Source organism: Neofelis nebulosa, chromosome 9 (genome assembly GCF_028018385.1).
Source record: "Neofelis nebulosa isolate mNeoNeb1 chromosome 9, mNeoNeb1.pri, whole genome shotgun sequence".
Classification (NCBI taxonomy): Eukaryota; Metazoa; Chordata; class Mammalia; order Carnivora; family Felidae; genus Neofelis; species Neofelis nebulosa.
This window is the reverse complement of record NC_080790.1, coordinates 110,051,422-110,073,482: the sequence shown is the minus strand read 5'-3', so window position 1 is coordinate 110,073,482 and position 22,061 is coordinate 110,051,422. Positions and strand designations below refer to the sequence as shown.

Genomic DNA, 22,061 nt, shown 5'->3' with positions numbered 1-22,061 from the left:
GAATAAAAGGGAACAAAGACACAATGGCAGACTGTTGAGTTGAGCTTGAAAAGGTCCAACGACAGGAGTCCAGTTCCCACCAGAGCTACCTACGGCTCGTGTAGCCCCATTTGGGAGGCCGCTTTTGACAGCCCTGGCTATTCATCCATTCAGTCTGGTTCTGAAACATAAGGTAAAGACCAGGGGCGGATGTATACAGAATCTGTGGGTAAGCCAGAGAAACGAAAGCAGTAAATGGAGAGAAAAGTGCCTCCCTTCAAAAGGCTGCTCTTTTCCCTCACTTTTGCACCGTGGACATTCAGCAAGATAGAAAATTAACTGAGTGGGGTTGGACAAAGCTCATGCTAGGGCTGGAAATCCAACCAGCACATTCTCAGAACCACCTGGAAGATGGGGCTATGGCATCAGGAGGGCGGAGCTGGCTGTCGCTCTGGAGTAGAACAGTGCTGGCTCTTGGTTTTAGGAGGGGAGCTGGTGTGTGTCATCGACCCTGTCGTTGTACCACCCAGGTCCCCTGAGGTCCTTCTGCCCAGCTCTCCCTGTGTAGCTCCAGTTTCCATGGCTGTGAATGCTGGTACCTGTGCCATTCGGAAAATCATCTTGGGCGGGGACAAGAGCTAGAGGGGCCTGGGAGTTCCATGTCCCTCCCCCCAACTCCTCCCTTCATAACCAAGGACAAGTGTGGAAGTACAGAGCTCAGCTCCTCAAGGTAGACAAAGCCCAAGGTGTACTGTATGCTCCAGATCTCCCTTTGGGATCTGGCTGAGCCTGGGGCCCCACCAGAAACGCTCCCCTCCTTGGTTTCTTCTCCTTTCATATACTGCTTCCCTCATTTTCTTACTGAGTTCTCCTTAATTAATTAATCATCTGATTCATTAGGGAACTTATTTTGTAATGGACCACTTACACCTGAACTCCAGTCTCAGGGTCAGATTCTGATCTGATTACAGGGGGCTAGACAACCAGTGTTTGAACCCCAGGAGGATATTCTAGTTAACTCTCCAGGTTCTCAGGAAGAAGGGGAACCAGGGGAGCATCAGCCTTAACCAGCCATGGACCAGAAGCAGAATTCTCATTTAGGGCAGGAGGAAGCTGCTAGGAGCAGGGGCTCCTGGGGGGGTCTGTATCACAACCTCTCATGTTTGTGTCATCACTTCAAGGTCTTTGAAGTGATTTATAGAGAAGACTTAATTTACTGGTTAAGAACATGTGTCTTAGAGCTGAACAGATTGGGGCTCCTGTCCTACTTCTGACCCTCACTAGCAGCATGACCTGGGACAAGTTGCTCAACCTCTCTGACCCTTAGTTTCCTCATCTATAAAATGGGACTAATATTGGTTTGTACCTAACAGGGTAGTTGAAGAGTCAAATGAGCTAGTGTATGTGCCTGCCAGCCAGTGGCGAGAGTGTTGGTTCTCCTCCCTGAGTCTCAATGTTAACATAAAACAGAAGCCCACACCCTCTGTTTTACCAGGATGTCGTCTGAGGTGGGACATACCAACTGCTAAATAATGCAGCCAGCCCGTGAATTTGCAAGTGTTGTTATGGCAACCAGATTTTTTTTAAAGTCACTAAAAGCTGGCAAAGAACATGGAACTGGGACTAGGTGACAACACAAAGTGATGGGATGACATAAATAAACCTAGAAAGAAAGGAGAGGAAGGAGCTGGGAATACGAGATGCAAGAAAATGCACACTAAGTCAGAAAAGGACAACTGTGTATGAGTGGGGGCTGGGAATCTGTGCCTGGTCTGGACAGAGCAGAGGGTGTGAACTTGGAAAGGGCATTGCTACATGGTCCATAGCCCTTCCTGTCAGGCTGCCTGCGTTACTCTGCTGCTTTTTGGGCAGCCCCTGGCAGGAGAGAAGGGACTGTCACCCTCAAATGACCCAAGGGATCGGACCAAAGGATCCTGGCTTGAGCTTTGAAGTCCTGTGTTCTTCCTTGCTTTTGCTTCTGTCCCACCTGCCTGCTTTTCCCCTGGGAGCTCTCTGGTGGGAGCCATGCCCTCCCTGTCATCTGTCTGTAAATTTGCAGTAGCTCCTGGCATCGGAGAGGTACCAGAGATCCGTGGTGCCACTCCTGGGAAGTCAAAGAGATGGCCTCACTCATAGCTGAGTAGTTGGAGTAGCATCGTGGGAGCCGTAACGCCTTGGCAAATACCAGGTGGACACCTCATGAAGGAGTCGGAGAAACTCCCCTCTCTAGAGACCAGAAGAGCCCACATGATAGAGCTGAAACTCTCATGGTCACAGGGGAAATGAAGGACCTACCATGACAGGAAGGATGCTTGTGCTGTTTGTCCACCCTAGATTCATTTTCTGCTCTGCTCTGCTTTATGCTTGGAGACTGACCCTAGGGGTGGCAGTTTTTGGGGTTCACATGCCAGCTGGATTCTTTTTTATAAATAGCCCCTCCATTAAAATCTTCTTTTCCTTTGAACCATCTGACTGGCCCCTTGGAGAAAGAGTAAAGGCACCAAGTGTCCCAATTTGTGTGGGATTGATTTTCTGAGGCAGCAGTGATGCAGGTTAGAGGGGAGGAGGTGGAATAAACTTGGGGCATGTGAGACAGGACCCAGGAACTGAACAAAGTGGGTCACATGGTTCTTAATTATAGGTTATTGTTCCTGGCCTGTGCTGGTGCTTGTGGGGGGAAAGAGGCAGGGATCTTGGGGAGTGGAGACTGGGGACTTAGTTCACTCTGGGAAATCCTTCTGCGTCCAATAAGGCTCAGTCCCAATGGGATGGGAAACCCAGAGCTGGGCATAAGCCCAGAACCAGGCAACAGGCTGAGAATCATGAGCCCATTCCACCAGAGAAACTGGCGTAGGTAATAAGGATGAAAGTGGGGGAAGTTAAGGGTTACTCTCATGGTCTTAGAGGAGTCTGAGTAGGGATGAGACAGGCAGGAAAGGACAGGTAGGAAAGGACACATAAAACAGAAGCCCACACTTTCTGTTTTACATGGTGATAAATGTCTGGTGGCAGAATCATAGCTCATGATTATGTAGCTTTGTCTTTCCCTTTAGTGCTGTTAGGGGGGGAAGGAAAGCATTGTTATAAAAGTGGGCAACTCTCTCCAGTGCCAGGAAGGGAGATCACAGTCTGTTTAGGAAGTGAGTTGCTGGTGTGTTATGTATGGTAGAGGAATTCTGTTGGTAATACATGATACTGACTAGACTTGGGTAGAGTCATCCATGGACAAGCTTCCCAGCCTCCTGGCCTCATGTAGGGGAGTTGCTCTTCAGTCCTTCATGAGGAATCTACCTGGAAGTAAGCTGAGCATCATGGCTTCATTCCCACCTGTTCTCACTTTGCTGCAGGTGACCCAGGAAGGCCTGGACACCATTCTCCCAGGCATTCACACGGGCCTGAAGGGGGGTGCAGAATACATTTCCCTTTTCTGTTCTGTGCCCTTATCTCCTTCAGCACCTCCACAACTGAGTATAGGAGTAGACTGGAGGTGTAAAGTTTCAGTAAAAAAAAGTCAAGTGTGTCAAATCTCACTTTATGTCTCTGTAACAGATTAAATTAGTTCTTGAGTCTTGATTTGCACATTTTGGAGACAATTTGATGTTTTGCAAACTTCCGGATATACATGCATCTGTATCTGGGGCTTTATCTTCTACTTCATTGGGCTGTTTATCTATCATGCCCCTGAACACCTCAATGTTGTTTTTTTTTTTTAATTTTTAACGTTTATTTATTTTTGAGACAGAGAGAGACAGAGCACGAACAGGGGAGGGTCAGAGAGAGAGGGAGACACAGAATCTGAAGCAGGCTCCAGGCTCTGAGCTGTCAGCACAGAGCCCGATGCAGGGCTCGAACCCATGGACCGTGAGATCATGACCTGAGCTGAAGTCGGACGCTCAACCGACTGAGGCACCCAGGCGCCCCAACACCTCAATGTTTTCACGACTATAGCTTTGTACTAAATACTGGTCTCTGGTAAAATAAGTCCCTTCAAAAAGGTGATTTGGCTTGAATTTTGGAATAAACTTATCAAGTTTAGTATTGATTTTTGTTTCTGAATCTTGTAACCAACTACCTCGTTGTGCACTTTTATTAGTTCTATGTGTTTTTATTAGATTTTTTTGGTTTTTCTGTGAAGACAGTATATTACCTGCAAACAAGGGCAATGGCCTTTTATAATGCATACGTGTTTTTTCTTGTCTTATTGTGCTGACTTCTACTACAGGTTGAATGGAAGGGATGGAAGCAGATTTTTTTTTTTTTTAATTTTAGGGGTATATTTTTTATTACTACTATTTCTATTGGGTAGTAGTCAAATTACATCTTCCATTTATTCTTTGACTTCACATTTACATTTTTTCAAGGCATTATTTTACAATTTGTTACATTCAAAATTTAATGACATGTAATTTTATAGTATTATTATTTAAAAACTCTTGTCCAAAATTACTCTAATATTTCATTTTAATTTTATTTGCTTCTTGTATTTATATTTTGCTTACTTAAATAGGCTTTAAAAATAAGTTCTGCAATGGGTCCCCTGGGTGGCTCAGTCGGTTGAGTGTCCGACTTCGGCTCAGGTCATGATCTCACGGTCAGTGAGTTCGAGCCCCGCATCAGGGCCTGTGCTGACCGCTCAGAGCCTGAAGCCTGCTTCGGATTCTCTGTCTCCCTCTCTCTCTGCTCCTCTTCTGCTCATGCTCTGTTTTCTCTCTCTCATAAATGAATAAACACTTAAAAAAATTAAAAAAATAAGTTCCGCAATAATCAGTGGAAAACAGACATTTTTCATCTTGTTCTTACTTTAAAAGGGAGCACCAACTCCTCTCTTATTCTCATCTTGGGACTCCCACTCACTTTTTTAGAAATTCCATTGTCCACCCAAAGCATTTGCCTCACCCAGGGTCCGTCCCTCTCTCCTTGGCAGTACTTTCTCTGGTGTTTCTCTCCCTCTATGAGAATGCCCTTGGGGCTCCAGAAGGCAGTTCAAGGCTTTTGACATTCCAGGTCCCACAGAACAGCCAAGGATGAGCTCTTCCTTCCAAATCTCCCCATCTGCATGTTTCGTAAGCACCTCTTCATCCCTCACATTTTCTAGTGCGTGGCTATTGAATCAGGCTGGAAAGGCATGGGACTATGTGTTCTCTCTTCTGGTTTTTCCCTCCTTCCCTCCCTCTCTCTTCTCTTTCTCCAAGGAGAAAGAACTTATTTTTTGAACTACTCCTGGGTGAGGTTAGGTGCCTTGTTTTCCCAACAGCTATTCACAAGGGAGCCCCAGTAACAACTCACATTTCACTTTGCCCACTGATCTCACTCCTACATCAAGGACTTCCAGATGGGGCAAGGGTGGGGGGATTTAGCCATCTTTAAATGGTGAAGTGAGATGACAGAGAGGTTTAAGCACGCTTCCACATGTCAAGATTGTGTCACAGAACCTGGGAACCAAGACGGTGGCCCCTTCCGCTGCTGGTCCACAATCTCCCTGGGTGACATGCATGACTCCTCTTAGAGGAGCTTGAGGAAGAGTGAACTTGGGGAAGCATTTCATTGGTGTGTCCCTGCTTCTTGATCTTAGGCATTCCCATAACTTAGATGGTTCTAGTGCATCCCTACCGCCACCACCTAGATTTAGCCCATAAAGGAAAAAGCAAGGACAAATGCCTCTGTGTTCAATTAATTCTTTTTTCTTTCTTTCCCAACATCATAGGGACTGGAAGGAGTGGTCCTTGTTTTTTTCTTCCTCTATGGGAAAGACTTCCCCTACATCATAGTCTCCTTCCTGAGAGTCATTAAACTTCCTGGCTCAGGCTTAATGGTGGAAAGGGCATTCTCAACATTATGGAAAAGCTCCTGTGATTTGAGCTGGCCTGGTATGGGTGGGAGTCCAAGATAACTACAGACTTGAAATCACAGAAAATAAAAATACTCTGATTTGATAATCCCCAAACATTATATCCATTATACATGACACAATGTTTTGGATTCCTCTAGAAGAAATTCTGTTTCTATAATTAGTCATTATAAACATAACAGATAATATTTTTTGACTGCTTATGATGTACTAGGCATTTTTCTAAGATATATAGTTATACCACGTATAATCCTATGATGTATGTACTATCACTACTCCCATTTAATACACGAGGAACTAAGGCCCAGCTAAGGGGTAAGGTATCTTCCCAATGTACATGGTTAAGCAGGAATTACTGTCTGAACCTGATTCTGTATGATTGTGCTTCCCAGGCTCTTTCAGTCCATCCTGGCCACTCCCTGGCCGCTTTCTTCATCCTGCTCTTCAGCCTGCTGCCTGAGTCTGTTCTCCCTTTAGACAATCTGCGTGCTTTGTGCAAATCAAACAATTCATCATTCCATGTGTATTCCGTCTCATTTCCCCTCTTCTACATCTTTGGTCATTCTGTCCCCTTTGCCTGGGATGCCTTCTCCCCACCATCGTCCAGGGCTCTGCCTGACTACCCCACCACCCCGAACCTTGTCTGATCCCATGGCTGGAAGGAAACTGTCTTCTGAATTCCTTCCACTTTTGTGTTTACAGTGTCTCCATTTTGTATATCATCTCAAGAGTCACCTTGGGACCCAGGCTTGCACCTCCATCAGCTCTGTTCCTCCGCAGCATCATAGAGACTGGATGAGTGGGTGGAAGGCCCTTTTTTTACACACAGTGGACCATCCCTGAAGCCAGGTTCAGTCAAAAGATTGTGTTGGAGCCAGAGCTGGGATTACCATTAAATAACATTAAACAACACTTAACCAAGCTTCCAGGAATTACCTCTTTCATTTCAGCCTGTGACACTCATCTGCGGAAATTCACTATAAGAGTCAGCAAAAGGATGCAAGGACCTTGTGCCTACACGGCCTTCTGTTCCAAGGGCTGACCTTCCTGCTTCTGGGAGGCAAACCTCCTTCCTGCTTGTTTCCCTGTCCAGCGATTACTTCTTCATTCTAAGTTCCAATAAATCTCTTGCCTCCCACGAGTTGGTTATATCTGAAGAAAGTGCCAGACACATTTTTTTTTTTCTCACACAGGTTTAATCTCTTGGAAAAACTGTCCCTTATTTGGAGCTCTCTGAACACAGGAGTAAGCTGGGCAAGAAACCCCAGGGGACAATGTGCGCCTGGTTGGTATGCCTCAGGAGGGAGGCTGACCTGGTGACCAGAAGGCATTTGGTTCTTGGGAAGCATGAAGAATGACCACTGCTTGGGGTCAGCTGATAGTGACTTGGTTGAGGATTGCATACTGTGTCTTGGGTGGCCCCAGACTCGCTTTGTCTTTGAATATGAACAAACCCCCTTTCCCACTACCTGCTGTCCTTTGGGTCAATGTCACCTCTCCTCACAATCTGCTTTCCCATATGCTCTAGTGTCACTTCCAAATAGCTCCATGTACATTCAGGTCAATGTGTTCAGACCTCCCCCAGTGAGGGCATGTTTCTCATGGGAGAAAGAAACATAGGAGCACTAGAGGGGCCCTGGCATGATGCTTTTTGGTTTCTCTGGAATCTTGGAGTCTGGATTATGAAGTCACATGGATGGGATGCACTCTTTGCTTGTCAGAGGGAGGGAAGGTGTCTTTTGTGCAACTTCTCCCAGTAGGTCAGAAACCAGTTTAAATGGCCCTTGAAGCATTCCTAGAGGAGGTTATCTTTTTTGGAAGATTCTTCTCCAGAATACAGTGGCTCAGGGCAGTTCACTGGATCAGAGTTAGACCTTGGGGCAATGTTTTGGCTCCAAGTGTTAGCTGTGCATCCTTAAGCAAATCATTTTTTCATCTGGTGTTCAGATCTCCTCACCTAAGAAAGGAGTAAGTTGAATCATATGCTCTTGAAAGGTCATTTCTTGCTCTAGTGCCCTATAGATGTGTGTGTGTGTGTGTGTGTGTGTGTGTGTGTTTCTGAGCCTAAGGGAGAGAGAATGGTTAAATTGAGGAGATATGTTTCAAACCCATCATTTCCCCCTAGAAACAGAACTCTTAAAGTTTTCTAATCACCTCCCACATGTCACATTCTCCCTCATAAGTCTGGAATTGGTTTTTATGCCTGAGCGCTTGAAGCCATCTTTTGATTTCTTCAATTTGAGAATCAACTTATTTAGATATTGGATGCTGAAAGAAAAATCTCTAATAATAGCTTCATCACAAAGCCATATTTTCTCTTGTTCTGGCCAAGGAAATGGATCTGTTTTGTCAAATGAGATTAAAATTTCAATACACAATAGTATATATAGACATTTACATATCTAAGTGCATTAAAAGTATCTTAAGCTTATCATTAGTCTTTTTTTATTTTAGAGAGAGAGAGCATGAGTGGTGGAGAGGGGCAGAGGGAGAGAGAGAATCTTTAAGCAGGCTCGGGGCTTGATCTGACGACCCTGAGCTCTTAACCTGAGCTGAAATCAAGAGTCGGATGCTTAACCGACTGAGCCACCCAGGCGCCCCTCATTAATTAGTCTTGAGAAGAAAAGGGTGAACACAAGTGCAATTAATTTTTTATTACCTTAACACCAGTTAGATGAATGGACAGTCTCCATGCAAACAGCGGTTTTCATTACACAAACAAGATGACTTTTAAACAAAGGGGTAACACGGGCACAAAATCGTTTCTGCATGCATGAAAACACTCCTGGGCTGTAAGCTTGAGGGATGTAACCTACATGAGGCTGGATGCTGGTTTGAGCTGCCACTGTTCTAAATATGCCTTGAACAAATTTCTTCTCAGTTTCATGATTGAACTGTTTAGGTGGCTATTACTTTGTTTATATCTAAATATACTTATATATATGGGGAAACACTTGAACATTGTGGTTAAGATTCCATATATTAATTATTTAATTGGATAACATAACACTCATTCCCTGGAAAAAAATCACAAACACACTGATATTTACAAAGTTATTTCGGTTAAATTTCAATGAAAAGAGGATGGTCCATTTCAGGTAAAAAGGAAAAAAGGGCTGAATTCTTTTGACACACACAACTGGTGCACAGTCTACTCTTAAAGAATCTTCTAATTAGGAGAAGGGTCTGGATGGGGGTAATAAATAAAAGCATAGTTATTATTCTATTTGTAAAAATGCAGATAACCCCAAATACTTTGCTGCTTGCTTTAAATCGCATTGTGTATATTTTGTAAACTTAGAACTTACAAACCATTTGGCTTAAGCTAATGTTAAAGTGAGCCTGCATTTTCTGAGGGTACAGTGATTGGGCTGAAGGTGAGTCTGCTGGGTGGTGATGGAAGAAAACGTTGTTTGAAACTTCACTGTTGGGCAAACCAACACTTACTTCAAAGATAAACAAGCAGACAACTCATTAACCCTTTCTCTACAGAAAAGTCGGAGTTGTCCAAATGTGGATGGGTCAGTCCCAAACCGGGTACCATTTGTAGTCTCTGCTTCAAAATGAACAAGGAAGAATTGAGGACATATATACACAATCATCACCAATGTATACTAATGCAAACATTATGCAGCCCTGGGGCAAGCTCCTTGACAACATGCAGGGAAGACCATCAATGCTTCTGAAGAGGTGGGGGGCGGCGGGCAGTCATTGAAGTTCTGAAGTTAAATCTTCCTCATTACAACCCAGGACAGGCGTTCCTTTTTTTTTTTTTACCCCAGTGTAGATGGGCTGCACTGTGAAGAGTTCAGGAGTCCCTGGTCCAAAGAACAGGAATGAAAAAGCGGGAGTGTTTCTTCACATTAAGTCACAGTGAATGGGGATTCTCTTATCCAAACTGTTGAATATCACTTAGCCATTCTTGTCACTAGTATAGTACAAAGCACTTTCACAAACTATGGCGTCAGCAGGCTCCCCCAATACTCCTGTAAAGTAGACAGTACAGGTATTTTCATCACCCTTATTTCATTGAAGCAAAACCAAGAAACCGAGAGAGTAAGCATCCAGGTCACATGAATCTTAAAGACGTGAACCCAGGCCTTTCCGTTCCAAGCAGAGATCACTTTGTTCTCAAAAGACGATTTGTCCTAGAAAAGTGATCCACACCTTAGTAAAAGAGCAACATAGATTATGCTCATTGCCAGTGGCAAGCTCCACCCCTTTCTCTGTCCCCTTCCTCCCTGACATTACAGCCTCTGAATCCTTTACACTAATGTATCAAGGACAGGATGTGTCATTTCAAGACTGTATGTCTTCACCCAAAAGAATGATGAGCTTTCAAGCATCAGTGGAAAAGAGATTTTTTTTGGTCCTTTACTTTGAAATCACACCACTGTAGCTAACCAATGGCCTGGTTATGAGAAAAATTCTTTTCTCACAGCCAGAATCCTGAAGAATATCCTTAGGGAGGTAATGGGAGCTGAGTGGGAAAGTTCAACGTGATGGCATGAACCTTCTTCCCAAGAGGCTGTAAACCCCACACTCTGACGAACTTATCCTTACATTTCCATCACGTCTAAGTGGCTTATTCTATAGCCTTTTGACTTTCCTGCAAACTGATGAGATAGAGAATGAGGGTAGGTAGATGGAGAGTGAGTGCCAATAACCATGTGAGGCTTCTGACTGGCCATCGCTTGGTGACACCAATAGCTTCTGACATTTTTTCTTATTTAATTTTTGCACACAGTAACTGGTAAATGCCAGCTCCTGTCGTCTTGTCCAATCTCATTGGTGTGGCCGGCACACAGGAGCTGTCCAGTCCACGTCAGCTGCGTTGAGTCTCACCACCCACCATGACTCAGAAGCATCCGCTCCTTGAGGGCAGCGAGATGGAACACAGTTGCCCTTTTCCCAGGCAGCCTGTGTGAACTTGGTTACTGGTGGACTGTGCTCGGAGTGCTGGCTTTCGGGTTTTCCACCTCAGAGCACCAGGCGGTCACTTGAGCCTGATACAGTCCACCTCTTCGGTGGCCGGCATGCCGCTGGTTTTGAGCTCCAGGTCGGCGCTGGACTTGCTCCCGTGATAGGAGGGCCGCCAGTGGAGCAGCAGCATCTTCTTGAAGTACTTCACGGTGTTGTTCTTGACCGTCACGAAGCACACGGTGTTGATCATGCTGTTGCTCATGGCGATGCACTCGACCACGTAGAAGGCAGTGAGGTAGTGCTTCTCCTTGACGAACACGGCGGGGAAGAAGTCGCGCACGATGCTGAAGCCGTAGAAGGGCGCCCAGCACAGCACGTAGGCCGTGAGGACGCACATGAGCACCAGCACCGTCTTCCTGCGGCAGCGCAGCCGCTTCCGGATCTGCTCTGTCTGGAAGCCCGGGACGGCCTTGAACCACAGCTCGCGGGACACCCTGGCGTAGCACAGGGTCATGGTGAGCACGGGGCCCACGAACTCCACGCCGAAGATGAACAGGAAGTAGGACTTGTAGTAGAGCTGCTGGTCCACCGGCCAGATCTGGCCGCAGAAGATCTTCTCCTGGCTTTTGACGATGAACAGGACCGTCTCTGTTGTGAAGTAGGCCGATGGGATGGCAATGAGAATGGACACCACCCAGACCAAAGCAATCAGGAAGGAGGCCGTTTGATAATTCATCCGTGGTTTCAAGGGGTGGACGATGGCGAGATATCTGGCGGGGGAGGAAAGCCATCAGTAATAATGATATGTGCTTGGAAACATTAGTCTCGATCTAAGCCCAAACAGGCACAAAAACAGGATGGCACAGTGAGTTCCCATGTAATTATCCAGCTTCACCAGACTTCATCTTATTTTAGCAACATTATTTGGAGTAGTGCAGTGGTTTAGTGGAAACAGCACAGGTTTTGGGCAAACAGGTGGAATAAATCCCAGCTCTTCCCCCTTAGTGGCTTTGGGGTCTGGAGGGAATCACTCAGCCCTTCTGAGATTTATTTCCTCAAATGCAACATGGGATAAAATGACAACCTACCTTGTGGGGCTGCTGTAAATATTAAACATGATAATGTTTGTCAAATGCTTTGCATTGTAGTAGGTGTTCAATAAATATATGTGGCGTTCTTGTTATTATTATTAGTCCCATTGACACCACCTTGGTTTTCAGTCTTGCCATTCTGCCCAAGAACTTAATACTTTCAAAACTCTTTATTCCAAATACCTCATGGTTTTGAGGTGAAAAAAGGGCTCTGGAGCTCAGAGAGAGATAGGGGCCTTTTCAGGGCAGTGCACTAGGGCTTTCCTCTCCCCTCCCCCCCAGGGACCATCCTGCATTACAGAGCAGGAGCGTAAGGGTGGGTTTAGGGTGGAATTTAAGGAGTCTAATGTGAGAAGTAAATGACTTGCCCAACCTCACTCGGTGCAGGGACCAGGATCCCGGCTCCTGATACAGAGCTTTAACACCCACCTCCTGGGTTGTCTCAAGCTCAGATGAGGTGTGTGAAGTTGCCTCGACACCACAAAGCGGCACACAACGTTAGAGCTTTATCCTGCTCGTTCCAGTGAGCGACCCTGCCTGGGAGAGGTTGGAGCCCTTCGTGGGGTCACTACAGGTTGCACTATTGAGCAAGGTTTCACTGGTGCTCGTTCTTGCCGAGGAACTCTTGGAGCAGGTGTAGTTCCCCCAGGAGTGGGAGGGAGCAGGGGTATTTATACACCAACTCTCCTAAGTCGTTGTTGGGGGAGCCAGAGGAGGCCTTCGGACAAAGAAACGTGGGTGTTGACAGGTGGGAGTGGACAGGGGCAGACGTGACAGGAGCAAAGGGGTCTGAGAGGAGCATATCAGTAGCATCTGCTACAACCTGGTAAATCCACAGCAGGTTGCTGGTCCTGCTGTGGGCCCAACCTGTGTAAATGGAGACAGAGTAGAAGACACAGTCCTTGACCTCCGGGAGCTTTTCTTCCACACAGAAACTAGAATAACCAAGTGACAGGTCAAGAGCGACTTGAAGGAAGACATGGTCATTATGTTAGCGATGTAGTCCGGGAACGCTTCATGGAGCTTGTGAGATTCTGACCACCTCCTATTCACCCGCTGATGAAGGCAGGATTCCCCTGCCCTATGGAGAACGAGGTGAGTGAACACACAACACCCGGCAGTGGACGGATGAGCCCTAGAGGAGTTAACTAGTCACCTACACTCACCGCCCAGAGAGAGGGACACTGCCAAGCATGTGGGGCCACATAAGAGTGGCACACAGGAACAGAATGAGCCAGCAGGGGTGGTGGGCAGCAGGCTTTGTAGCGACAAGAGGATTAAGTGACCCTGGGCTCCCATGAGAGGATGTGATCGGCTTGTTTGAATAATTTTGCCACCTGATAGGGAGGTGACACGCATCAGGTTGAGGACTGAGGGTGCAGCTGGTCCAGCCGAGACAAGACTAGCAGGTCAAGAACCTTTCCTGCTGGGTAGAGGGCTATACCTGGCAAGGACAGAGGGCCTCATGGCTAGGAACCCTGGGGGCCCTGTGGGGCTCGAGGATGTCAAAGCAGCACAGGGAGTTTCAGGTTTTCCAATATAACAGCCTAATAAACAGCACTCAGGTTCAAAACCAATTGAAAAATAAGGCAAAATGATAAGAAAGATGGACAGCCAAACTCTCACTCCCAAAGTGATGACACTGATACTGGACAGTAGGGCTTTTCTCTGTGAGCACAGGGGCCACTTCATAGTCAATGAGGGAAACCTACAAACCCTGACACAGGCCAGTGAGAGAGACACAGGCTTCCCTGTGCACCTTACTCCTTGGTAACACATGCCTGTTCTATGTGGAAATATCAGAAGGGCTATCTACTGCCATTTCTGAATGCCACTGCCAGAAGAAGGGTGAGATTTATGTGCAGAGGACCTGGGAGAGATGTTATTTCAGCTCATAGAGATCCTAGGAGGGTGCTGATCTCAGGAAACATGCATCCACGCAGACAGATGGTAACAAAGACCTTGTGGCTGTCCCTCTTGCCAATGGACAAGTCATGGGGAAAGATCAGTTTTAACAAAATACTATAGCTTCCAACATGCTTTATGTAGGTTTACCTTCTCGGAACCTGACAAAAGCTGGAGAGGTTGTCAGTCAAGTTATTATTATTTCTGTTTCACAGATGAAGAAACTAAGTCCCAGGAGCATAATGGATTTATCCAGCTTGGGACTCAGATGTTCTGGGTCACTCCTAGGCCAGTGTTTTTGCCTTTCTTTCTTTCTTTTTTTTTTAATTCTTTTTTTTTAATGTTTATTTAATTTTTAGGGAGAGAGAGAGAGAGTACGAGCAGGGGAGGGGCAGAGAGAGGAGACGCAGAATCTGAAGCAGGCTCTAGGCTCCGAGCTGCCAGCACAGAGCCTGATGTGGGGCTTGAACTCACGGACCGCGAAATCATGACCTGAGCAAAAGTCAGAGCTTAACCGACTGTGCCACCCAGGCGCCCCTCCTTTTTGATTTATTTGATGACAACTCTGAATTTTGGAATCTCTTTTGTAACGAGGAAGTTGTTACTGGATTCGAAAATATTAGAATTTAAGAGTCCACGACAGAAGAAGCAGGAATGTAGAAATTCTCTCTGGCATTGGTTATCAAGATACTTTTCTTGCTGGAACTATATTGGAGGGGGGTTGAGAGGGAAGGAGAGAGAGAGAGAAAGAGAGAGAGAGAGAGAGAGAGAGATGAAATCCTGAGTTAGTTCTGTTTCCAGAGTCCTCTTGGCTACTGGACCACCATTTCCCTAGCAGCCCTCACCTTGGCATTTCAGGCTCTGCTTCCTGCATTCCAGTGGAAGACAGCGTGGGAAAGAAAGAAACTGGACGACTTTCTTGTATCACACACAAAAGTGAATTCAAAATGGATTAAAGACCTACATGTGAGACCTGAAATTATAAAAATCCTAGAAGAGAGCACAGGCAGTAATTTCTCTGACATCCTCTGTAGCAACTTTTTTTTCTAGATATGTCTCCTGAGGCAAGGGAAACAAAAGCAAAAAATAAACTATTGAGACTGCATCAAAATAAAAAGCTTCTGCACAGTCAAGGAAACAATCAACCAAACTAAAAGGCAGGGTGCCTGTGTCGCTCAGTCAGTTGAGCGGTTGAGTGTCTGACTCTTGATTTCAGCTCAGGTCATGATCCCAGGGTCATGGGACTGAGCCCTGAGTTGGGCTCCTCACTGAGCATGGAGCCTGCTTAAGATTCTCATTCTCTCTCTCTCTCTCTCTCTCTGTTCCTCTGCCCCTCTCCCCTGCTCATACTCCCTCTCTAAAAACAAGAACAACAACAACAAAACTAAAAGGCAGCCTACACAACGGGAAAAGATATTTGCAAATGACATATGCAATAAAGGGCTAGTATCCAAAATATATAAAGAACTTCTACAACTCAACACTCCCAAAGCAAATAATCCAACTTAAAAATGGGCAGAAGACATGACCAGGTACTTCTCCAAAGAAGACATCCAGATGGTCAACAGACACATGAAGAGATGCTCAACATCACTCATCATCAGGGAAATACAAATCAAAACCACAATGAGATAGCACCTCACGCCTGTCAGAATGGCTAAAATAAAAAAATACAAGAAACAACAGGCATTGGCGAAGATGTGGAGAAAAAAAGGAAACCTCCTGCACTATTGGTGGGAATGCAAACTGGTGCAGCCACTGTGGAAAACAGTATGGAGGCTCCTCAGAAAGTTAAAAATAGAACTACCCTATGATCCAGCAAATCCAAAGCATACAAAAACATTAACTCAAAGGGATATATGTACCCACCCCTATGTTTATTACAGCATTATTTATAATAAATAACCAAATTATGGAAACAGCCCAAGTGTCCATTTATTGATGAATGGATAAAGAAGATGTGATATATAGATATATATATGTGATTATATTATATATATACATATATATGTGATTATATTATATATATACATATGTGATTATATATATACATATATATATAATGGAACATTACTTAACTATCAAAAAGAATGCAATCTTGGGTGCCTGTTGGCTTAGTGGGTTAAGTGTCAGATTCTTGATTTCAGCTGAGGTCATGATGTCACAGTTTGTGAGATGGGGCCCCGCATGGGGCTCTACACTGACAGCGCAGAGCCTGCTTGGCAGTGTCTCTCTCTCCCTCGCTCTCTACCCCTCCCCGGCTCTCTCTCTCTTTCTCTCTCTCAAAATAAGTAAACATTAAAAAAAAAAATGAAATCCTGCCATTTGCAATGGCGTGGATGGAGCTAGAGAGCGTAATGCTAAGCAAAATAAGTCAGGAGGACAAATACCATATGATTTCGCTCATATGTGGCATTTAAGAAACAAAACAAATGAGCAAAGTGGGAAAAGAGAGAGAGAAACAGAGAAATACACTCTTAACAATGGAGAACAAACTGGGGAGGTGGGGGGGGATGGGCGGAACAGGTGATGGGGATTAAGGGGTGCACTTGTCACGATGAGCACTGGCGCTGTGAGGAAGTGTTGAGTCACTATACTGTAGACCTGAAACTAATATTACGCTGTATGTTAACTAACTGGAATTCAAATAAAAACCTAAAAAAAAAAAAAAAAAGAATGATGGTAACATTTGCTGCCTGGGTGATGGGCGGAATGGCAGAGCTGTGGATGGAGCTGGGAAGCTGACGGCAGAGCTGGTTCAGGGTGAAAAAGGAACCACTCTTTGTATTACGACTGGATGGCTGCTTCCTAAGAGACTCCTACGTCGCCCAAACCCCCAACGTTATAAAGACAAAGGTTTCCACAGGTCAAAGGGGATGAGGACAGGGATAACTCTCACCTGAGTGAGCATCAGAATCACTCAGGGAATTGGATAAAAATGCAGATTCCTGGGACCTAGCCCAAGGGATTCTCATTTAGTAGGGCTGGGGGGTGGGGGCTAGGAATCTGACTTTGTATCATTTGCCCTCGGGGATTTTGTGCAGTTGCTGGACAGTTACATCTTACAAACACTGGTTTTAGGGTTGGAGAGCTGTAATAACAGAGTTGTTTATCCTGCAGGAATTATGTTTTAAAAAGAAGATGCCTCTTAGACCTCTACGTGTATTTCATTATGAAAAATAATGAACTGCCTCATTAAAAGGGATGACAAACCTAAATAGCACTGAGAGCAAGGAAAAAACTGAAGAGTTCAAAGGAGACAGAAGGGAAAAAAGATGTTTAAAAAACACATCATCAAAATGAATTTAGGGGCCTCTGGGTGGCTCAGTCAGTTAAGCGTCTGACTTCAGCTCAGGTCATGATCTCGCAGTTTGTGGGTTCGAGGCCGTGTCAGGCTCTGTGCTGACAGCTCAGAGCCTGGAACCTGCTTCGGATTCTGTATCTCCCTCTCTTTCTGCCCCTCCCTTGCTCGCACCCTCTCTCTCTCTCAAAAAAAAAAAAAAAAATGAACAATAAAAAAAATTTTTAAATAACATTTAAGAAAATAATAAAAAAAATTTAAAAATGAGTTTCAGCACACTGTGGACCAAGAGGATGTTTTACCAGCTGCCCCCCTCAAACAGAGCCAGCGGTGACCTGATACTGGCTTATAGCTCTATAGCTGTTTGCATAAATAAAACACGTGTAAGATTTGTCACAAGCTGCTACTAGAAATTTTGTAGATTTTATAAATTTATAAGAGAGCAAGGACTTCCAGAACATCTCATGCAAATGTATGCAAATGAGCCCATGGATGTACGCAAGGAAACAAAGGCAAGGATGTCCTTCCCTCTTTTCTACAAATAGGCGGTTATCTTATTTTAAAATCAGCTCTACAACAAAGGCACGAGAAACAAGGGTACATTACCGTACGATTCTGTTTTTATGAAGTTAAAGAACAGACAAAATCAAACGACGATGAGTGAGATCAGAGCCATGGTTGTGTGGGGTGCGAACTGACTGGTAAGGGGGACAAGGGAGTTTTCTAGGTGATGCAAATAAATGTTCCACGTCTTGACTTGGGTACTGGCTACAGGACAAACTTGGTACGCGTGACCCTGACCGGAAGGTGCCCTGGTGAAGTCTCACGTGGCCTAAACTTTCTGCTTTTGCGTTCAGTCGTGTTTGTGGCTGCTCGCGCTCACGTGACATGCCTGCACCCACTCTGTGGCAGACGTGGTATCTGCAGGCACGGCCCAGAGCTGGGGGGGCTCAGGAGCCTCCCTCTCGCCCACGTCTGGGGGGGGAATGTGAGCCCCAAGTGAGGAAACCAGGTCTCCTCTTGCCTCGAATAGATGAGCCAGCCTCCGAATCGGCAGTGGCGCCAACCTGTCGGGGCTGAAGTGAGGAAAGGGGCTGCCTGGCCCAGCCCCCATCCTTACCCCGGCCCGGCACCCTCACCTGTCGATAGCGATGGCCAGCAGGGCGTTGGTGGAGACGTAGAGTGAGACTGTACGCAGGTAGTTGACAGAGGCGCAGAGCGTGTGGCCGTGCTCCCAGGAGAGCTGGCGCACCACGTAGTAGTCCATCTCGAAGGGGCAGCAGATGACGGCCACCAGGAAGTCAGAGACGGCCAGGTTAGCGATGAGCAGGTTGGTCAGGTTGCGCAGCTTCTTACAGCGGGCGAGGGCAGCAATAAAGACAAAGTTGCCGACGCCGCAAACCAGCATGATGCCCGCCAGTGCCACACCGATGACGATCTTGGCGGCAAAGAAGGTCCGAGTCTTGGTCATGTCCTCGTCCTCGTCCAGAGGGAGGTCGTAATCACCATAACTGAAGTTGAACGGGAGGGAGGAGGTATGGTCTTGAGCCGGGCTGAAGTTGGGTGCGAAAGTAGTGTTTCCATTCTGGGCTGCCATGGTGGAGACTGCAGGTGGAGTGGTGAGAATTCTGAGCTGGGGATCCAGACCTTCTGCTGTCGTGAGTCGCCGAGCCTAGCACCCCGCCCACATCCTTGAGGAGAGTCACCACGCCATCCTGGACCCTGGAAGGAGACACAGTCAGTGGGCAACATGCAGGAAAATACCTGGTAATATTCTCCCAGAGCTCCCCAAGTGGAAGCCAACCAGACCCAGTGACTACCCTGAGACAGAATTACCCAGACTTTGGGGGAGAGAGGACATGAGGTCTGGAAACTGGGAAATCCTCCATTGGCTTTCAGAAGGTACTGGGCATAGGATGACCTAGATTCTCCAGAGACACCCACGAAGAGCCTGCATGTCTGTCTTTTTCTCAGGAGCCGGGACCAGTCTGACTGCCCAGTCACTCTCCCCTTCCCACCATCAACTCCCACAAAGTCTTCAAAAAGTTTAACAAGCTTGTTCCAGGCGGTTGGCCCAGGCTTCCACAGCAGCTACCATGCCGTGTCACCTTTTGGTCAAGGACAATGAAGCCGGAGGATCGGGACACACGGCAAGGTCTTTTCTCCAAAGCAGGGCACTGGCCCCTATGTCCTGGCCAAACCTTGGACATGGACATCACCAAATCCATTTTCACATGAACAGGCTGAGTCATCCTGGGCCAGTGATTTATGCTGTCTGAGCACTGATCTTCCTAGAAACCAAATCCCCACTGCCTAGACTGGGCCTGGACAGTGGAGGCTGGACAGGAGTCTGTGGGATGCAGGAATGAGGATCCGCCCAGGATTCTGCTGGTGAAGGGAGAGAATTCTGCTGCTGCTCCTCTGTGCTTTGGGAACCAGATCTAACAAGAAACGCTTTGTCTGCTTCCCCTCCCTGCTCCCACTTTTGTGATCATCTCCCTGTCTCCTTGGACAGCTCCCCCCACCCCCCAATTCTCCCCCAGAATCAACCCTGACTGGGAAGCACCACATCTTGTCACCAAGGTCCCTGTCCTCTGAAAGTGGTGGTGGCTGCTCCAAGACCCGGCTTAACTGAAAACGGCCCCCAAGGGGTGGCAGGAGTAAGGGGAAGGGGATATCAGGGAGGACCCAGGAGGGCCTGAGGGCTGAAACTGTCCCGAATCCTTTATGTTTTCAGTGCCTCAAGATCCCCACGGCAAAGGAAAATAAAGTCTCTGAAGTACTGAGCCCTTAGGAGATGGGGCACCACCGGGTTCAACGCATCGGAGGGCCTTGGGAAAAAACAAAACAAAACAAAAACAAGAAACTCGAGATCCCAACACCAGCAGAAAGAAGACCCCAGCCATCAAGCTGTGTCCTGCCTCTCCAGGCTTAACACAACTGGAAACGACTCCAAGTGTGGGCGCCCCGGGATGCTGATAGCAAGAATGGACCAAACTGGAGAGCGGGTTTGGCCGGGCCCCGTCAGAGGAGGGGGAGAGCGAGGGACAGGAACTGAAGCAGCAGGGACGGCCGTCGCAGGGTGGCAGGGCCGCTCGAACCTGCAGCGCGTGCGACTGCTGCGTACCCGAGGCGAAAACCTCCTCCGCCAGACGACGTTCAAGTGCCAACGGCGTCCGCAGCCGGGAGCGTCCTCCGTCCGGGTCGCCTCGCCTTCTCCCGCGAAGCCCGGGTCCCCGCAGACAGTGCCTGACCCGAGACCGAGAAGCGGGAGTCGCGTCCTCTCGGCTGCCACGCTCCGCGAGGAGGGGACGTGAGCCCGGGTGGCGCAGGTCTCGGTCCCATTTTTCGGGGGACGCACCCCCCTGCCCCAGACCAACCCGCTTCGGGCGCCCTCTCCCCTCCCTCACTTACCCGCCCCGGCGCGGCCGCGCGGTCCCGTAGGCGCCGCCCAGCAAGGGCGGGAATCGAGTCGGAGATTCGGGCTCCAAAGGCGAAGCGTGCGAGGCCTCCGGGCCAGAAGAAAACCGGGGGTAAGGGCTGGACCCGGTGAGCGGGAATTACCCGGGGAGATGCTTCCCTCTTCAGCTTCCCTTTCAACGAGGTGCCCCCTGCCCAAGCCCTCCCCTGCAGTTTGGCGCTCGCCCGCCAGCCCAGCCGCCCGCGCGCCCCAGTCCCGGCTTCCCGTCGCCGGGTCCCCTGCCCGGTCTTGGCGGGTGGTGGACTCTCCCGGCACGAACTCCTCCACTTGGAGTCAGCCCGGGAGCCTCCCGAGAAACACGGGAGGCAAAGCAACCCGAATCCCCCGGAGAAAGGAGTGGGCGTCGGCGCCCCCAGCCCGGATGACGCCCCCACCGCACCAAGGGAGCCCCCGGACCGCGCAGAGCTCAGCACCTACCTGCCTGGGCGCCTCCTCCCGGCGCGCTCCGCTGCTCTGGCCGCCGGGTTCAGTCCTGGGGGACCGCGACTTCCTCGTGCAGTGGCGCTGCGTTCCAGGGTGTCCTTTCTTCCTCGCTCCAGCGCGCTTCCCCCGCGCGTCGCGGTCTCTGTCTTCCCGCTGGAGTTGGCGCTCCGCCCCTGCAGCTCGGCAAGGCGCCTCGGACCCTGCCCGGTGCGCCCCGCCCCGCCCCGCGCTCGACTCCGCCCCGGGGTCCCCAGCCTGCCCCCGCGCCGAGGCACCGGGTGGGCCTTCGGCTCCTGCACCTGGTGTGCCCAGGGCGCCGGGCGCGCGGAGTTCTGGCTGCGTTGGCAAGGATCCCCAGTCCGCCGGGTTGGCCCGCTCCAAGAGGCTTCTGCGTCTTCGCACCGAAGTGTGAATGAGACCTCAGTAGCAGGGGTTAGGTGGTGCGGATTCCGAGCCCTTAGTGCCCCGCCGAGGGGCCTCTCTGGGGTCGCCCATGCAGGAGCCGGCTGTCCGGTCTTTGGCAGGAGCCCCCACCAGCGTCCGCTCCCGCTACACGGCGGCTCATTTAGGAGGACGCTGGGGTACATTCCATCGTGCCCGGGGGGGCTGGTGCCGGGGAGACTTGGAGGTGCATAGTGGTGGGTGGGTGGTGATGGAGATGGAGGCTCTCGGGGAGGAAGCTGGGAATCCCGGGCAGATTGCCCTGCTCAAATCTCCTACCCTGAAGTCCTCATCAAAGCCTTGCGATACCCATCACTGCCAGATTCCTTGGCGTTTCAGAGATTATCCCACTTGGGCCTCCACCAGTCTGTCTGGAGCCATGTTTCTGGAGCCCTGCACCTTGCTTCCTCCAGGTTCTGATTGTAGGCAATTTCCATTACCACTCTGTTCCTAGGTTTTCTTTATGCAGATTGGGAAGATTCCTTATACGGATTGGGAAGGAAGAAGTAAAATGGTCTATGTTGCAGATGGCATGATGTCTTTGTAGAAAATCAGAAGGAATTGACAACAAACAAACAAACAAACAAACAAAAACTTTCCAGAATAAGTGATTATAGCAAAGTTTCAAGATACAAGGTTAATACAAAAAAGGCAAATGCTTTCCTATAT

General features: G+C 48.1%; 1 protein-coding gene across 1 annotated transcript; it reads right to left on the bottom strand.

The window, feature by feature from the left end:
* Positions 1–8,466: 8,466 nt before the first annotated feature.
* On the bottom strand, positions 8,467–21,138 carry PROKR2 (prokineticin receptor 2). The gene is made up of 3 exons (XM_058684958.1): positions 20,946–21,138; positions 18,187–18,769; positions 8,467–11,520 (listed from the first exon to the last, which is right to left on the bottom strand). Exons 2-3 carry the CDS (start codon positions 18,642–18,644, stop codon positions 10,824–10,826), a joined length of 1,155 nt encoding a protein of 384 aa, XP_058540941.1. The 5' UTR covers positions 18,645–18,769; positions 20,946–21,138; the 3' UTR covers positions 8,467–10,823.
* Between the last annotated feature and the right edge of the window lie 923 nt (positions 21,139–22,061).

Bases quoted from the DNA above. Each gene is read 5' to 3' on its own strand.
- PROKR2 (XM_058684958.1), bottom strand. From the start codon at position 18,644: ATGGCAGCCCAGAATGGAAACACTACTTTCGCACCCAACTTCAGCCCG. The intron at 11,521-18,186 runs GTGAGGGTGCCG...CTCCCCCGCCAG, and splicing joins CTGGCCATCGCTATCGACAG to ATATCTCGCCATCGTCCACC.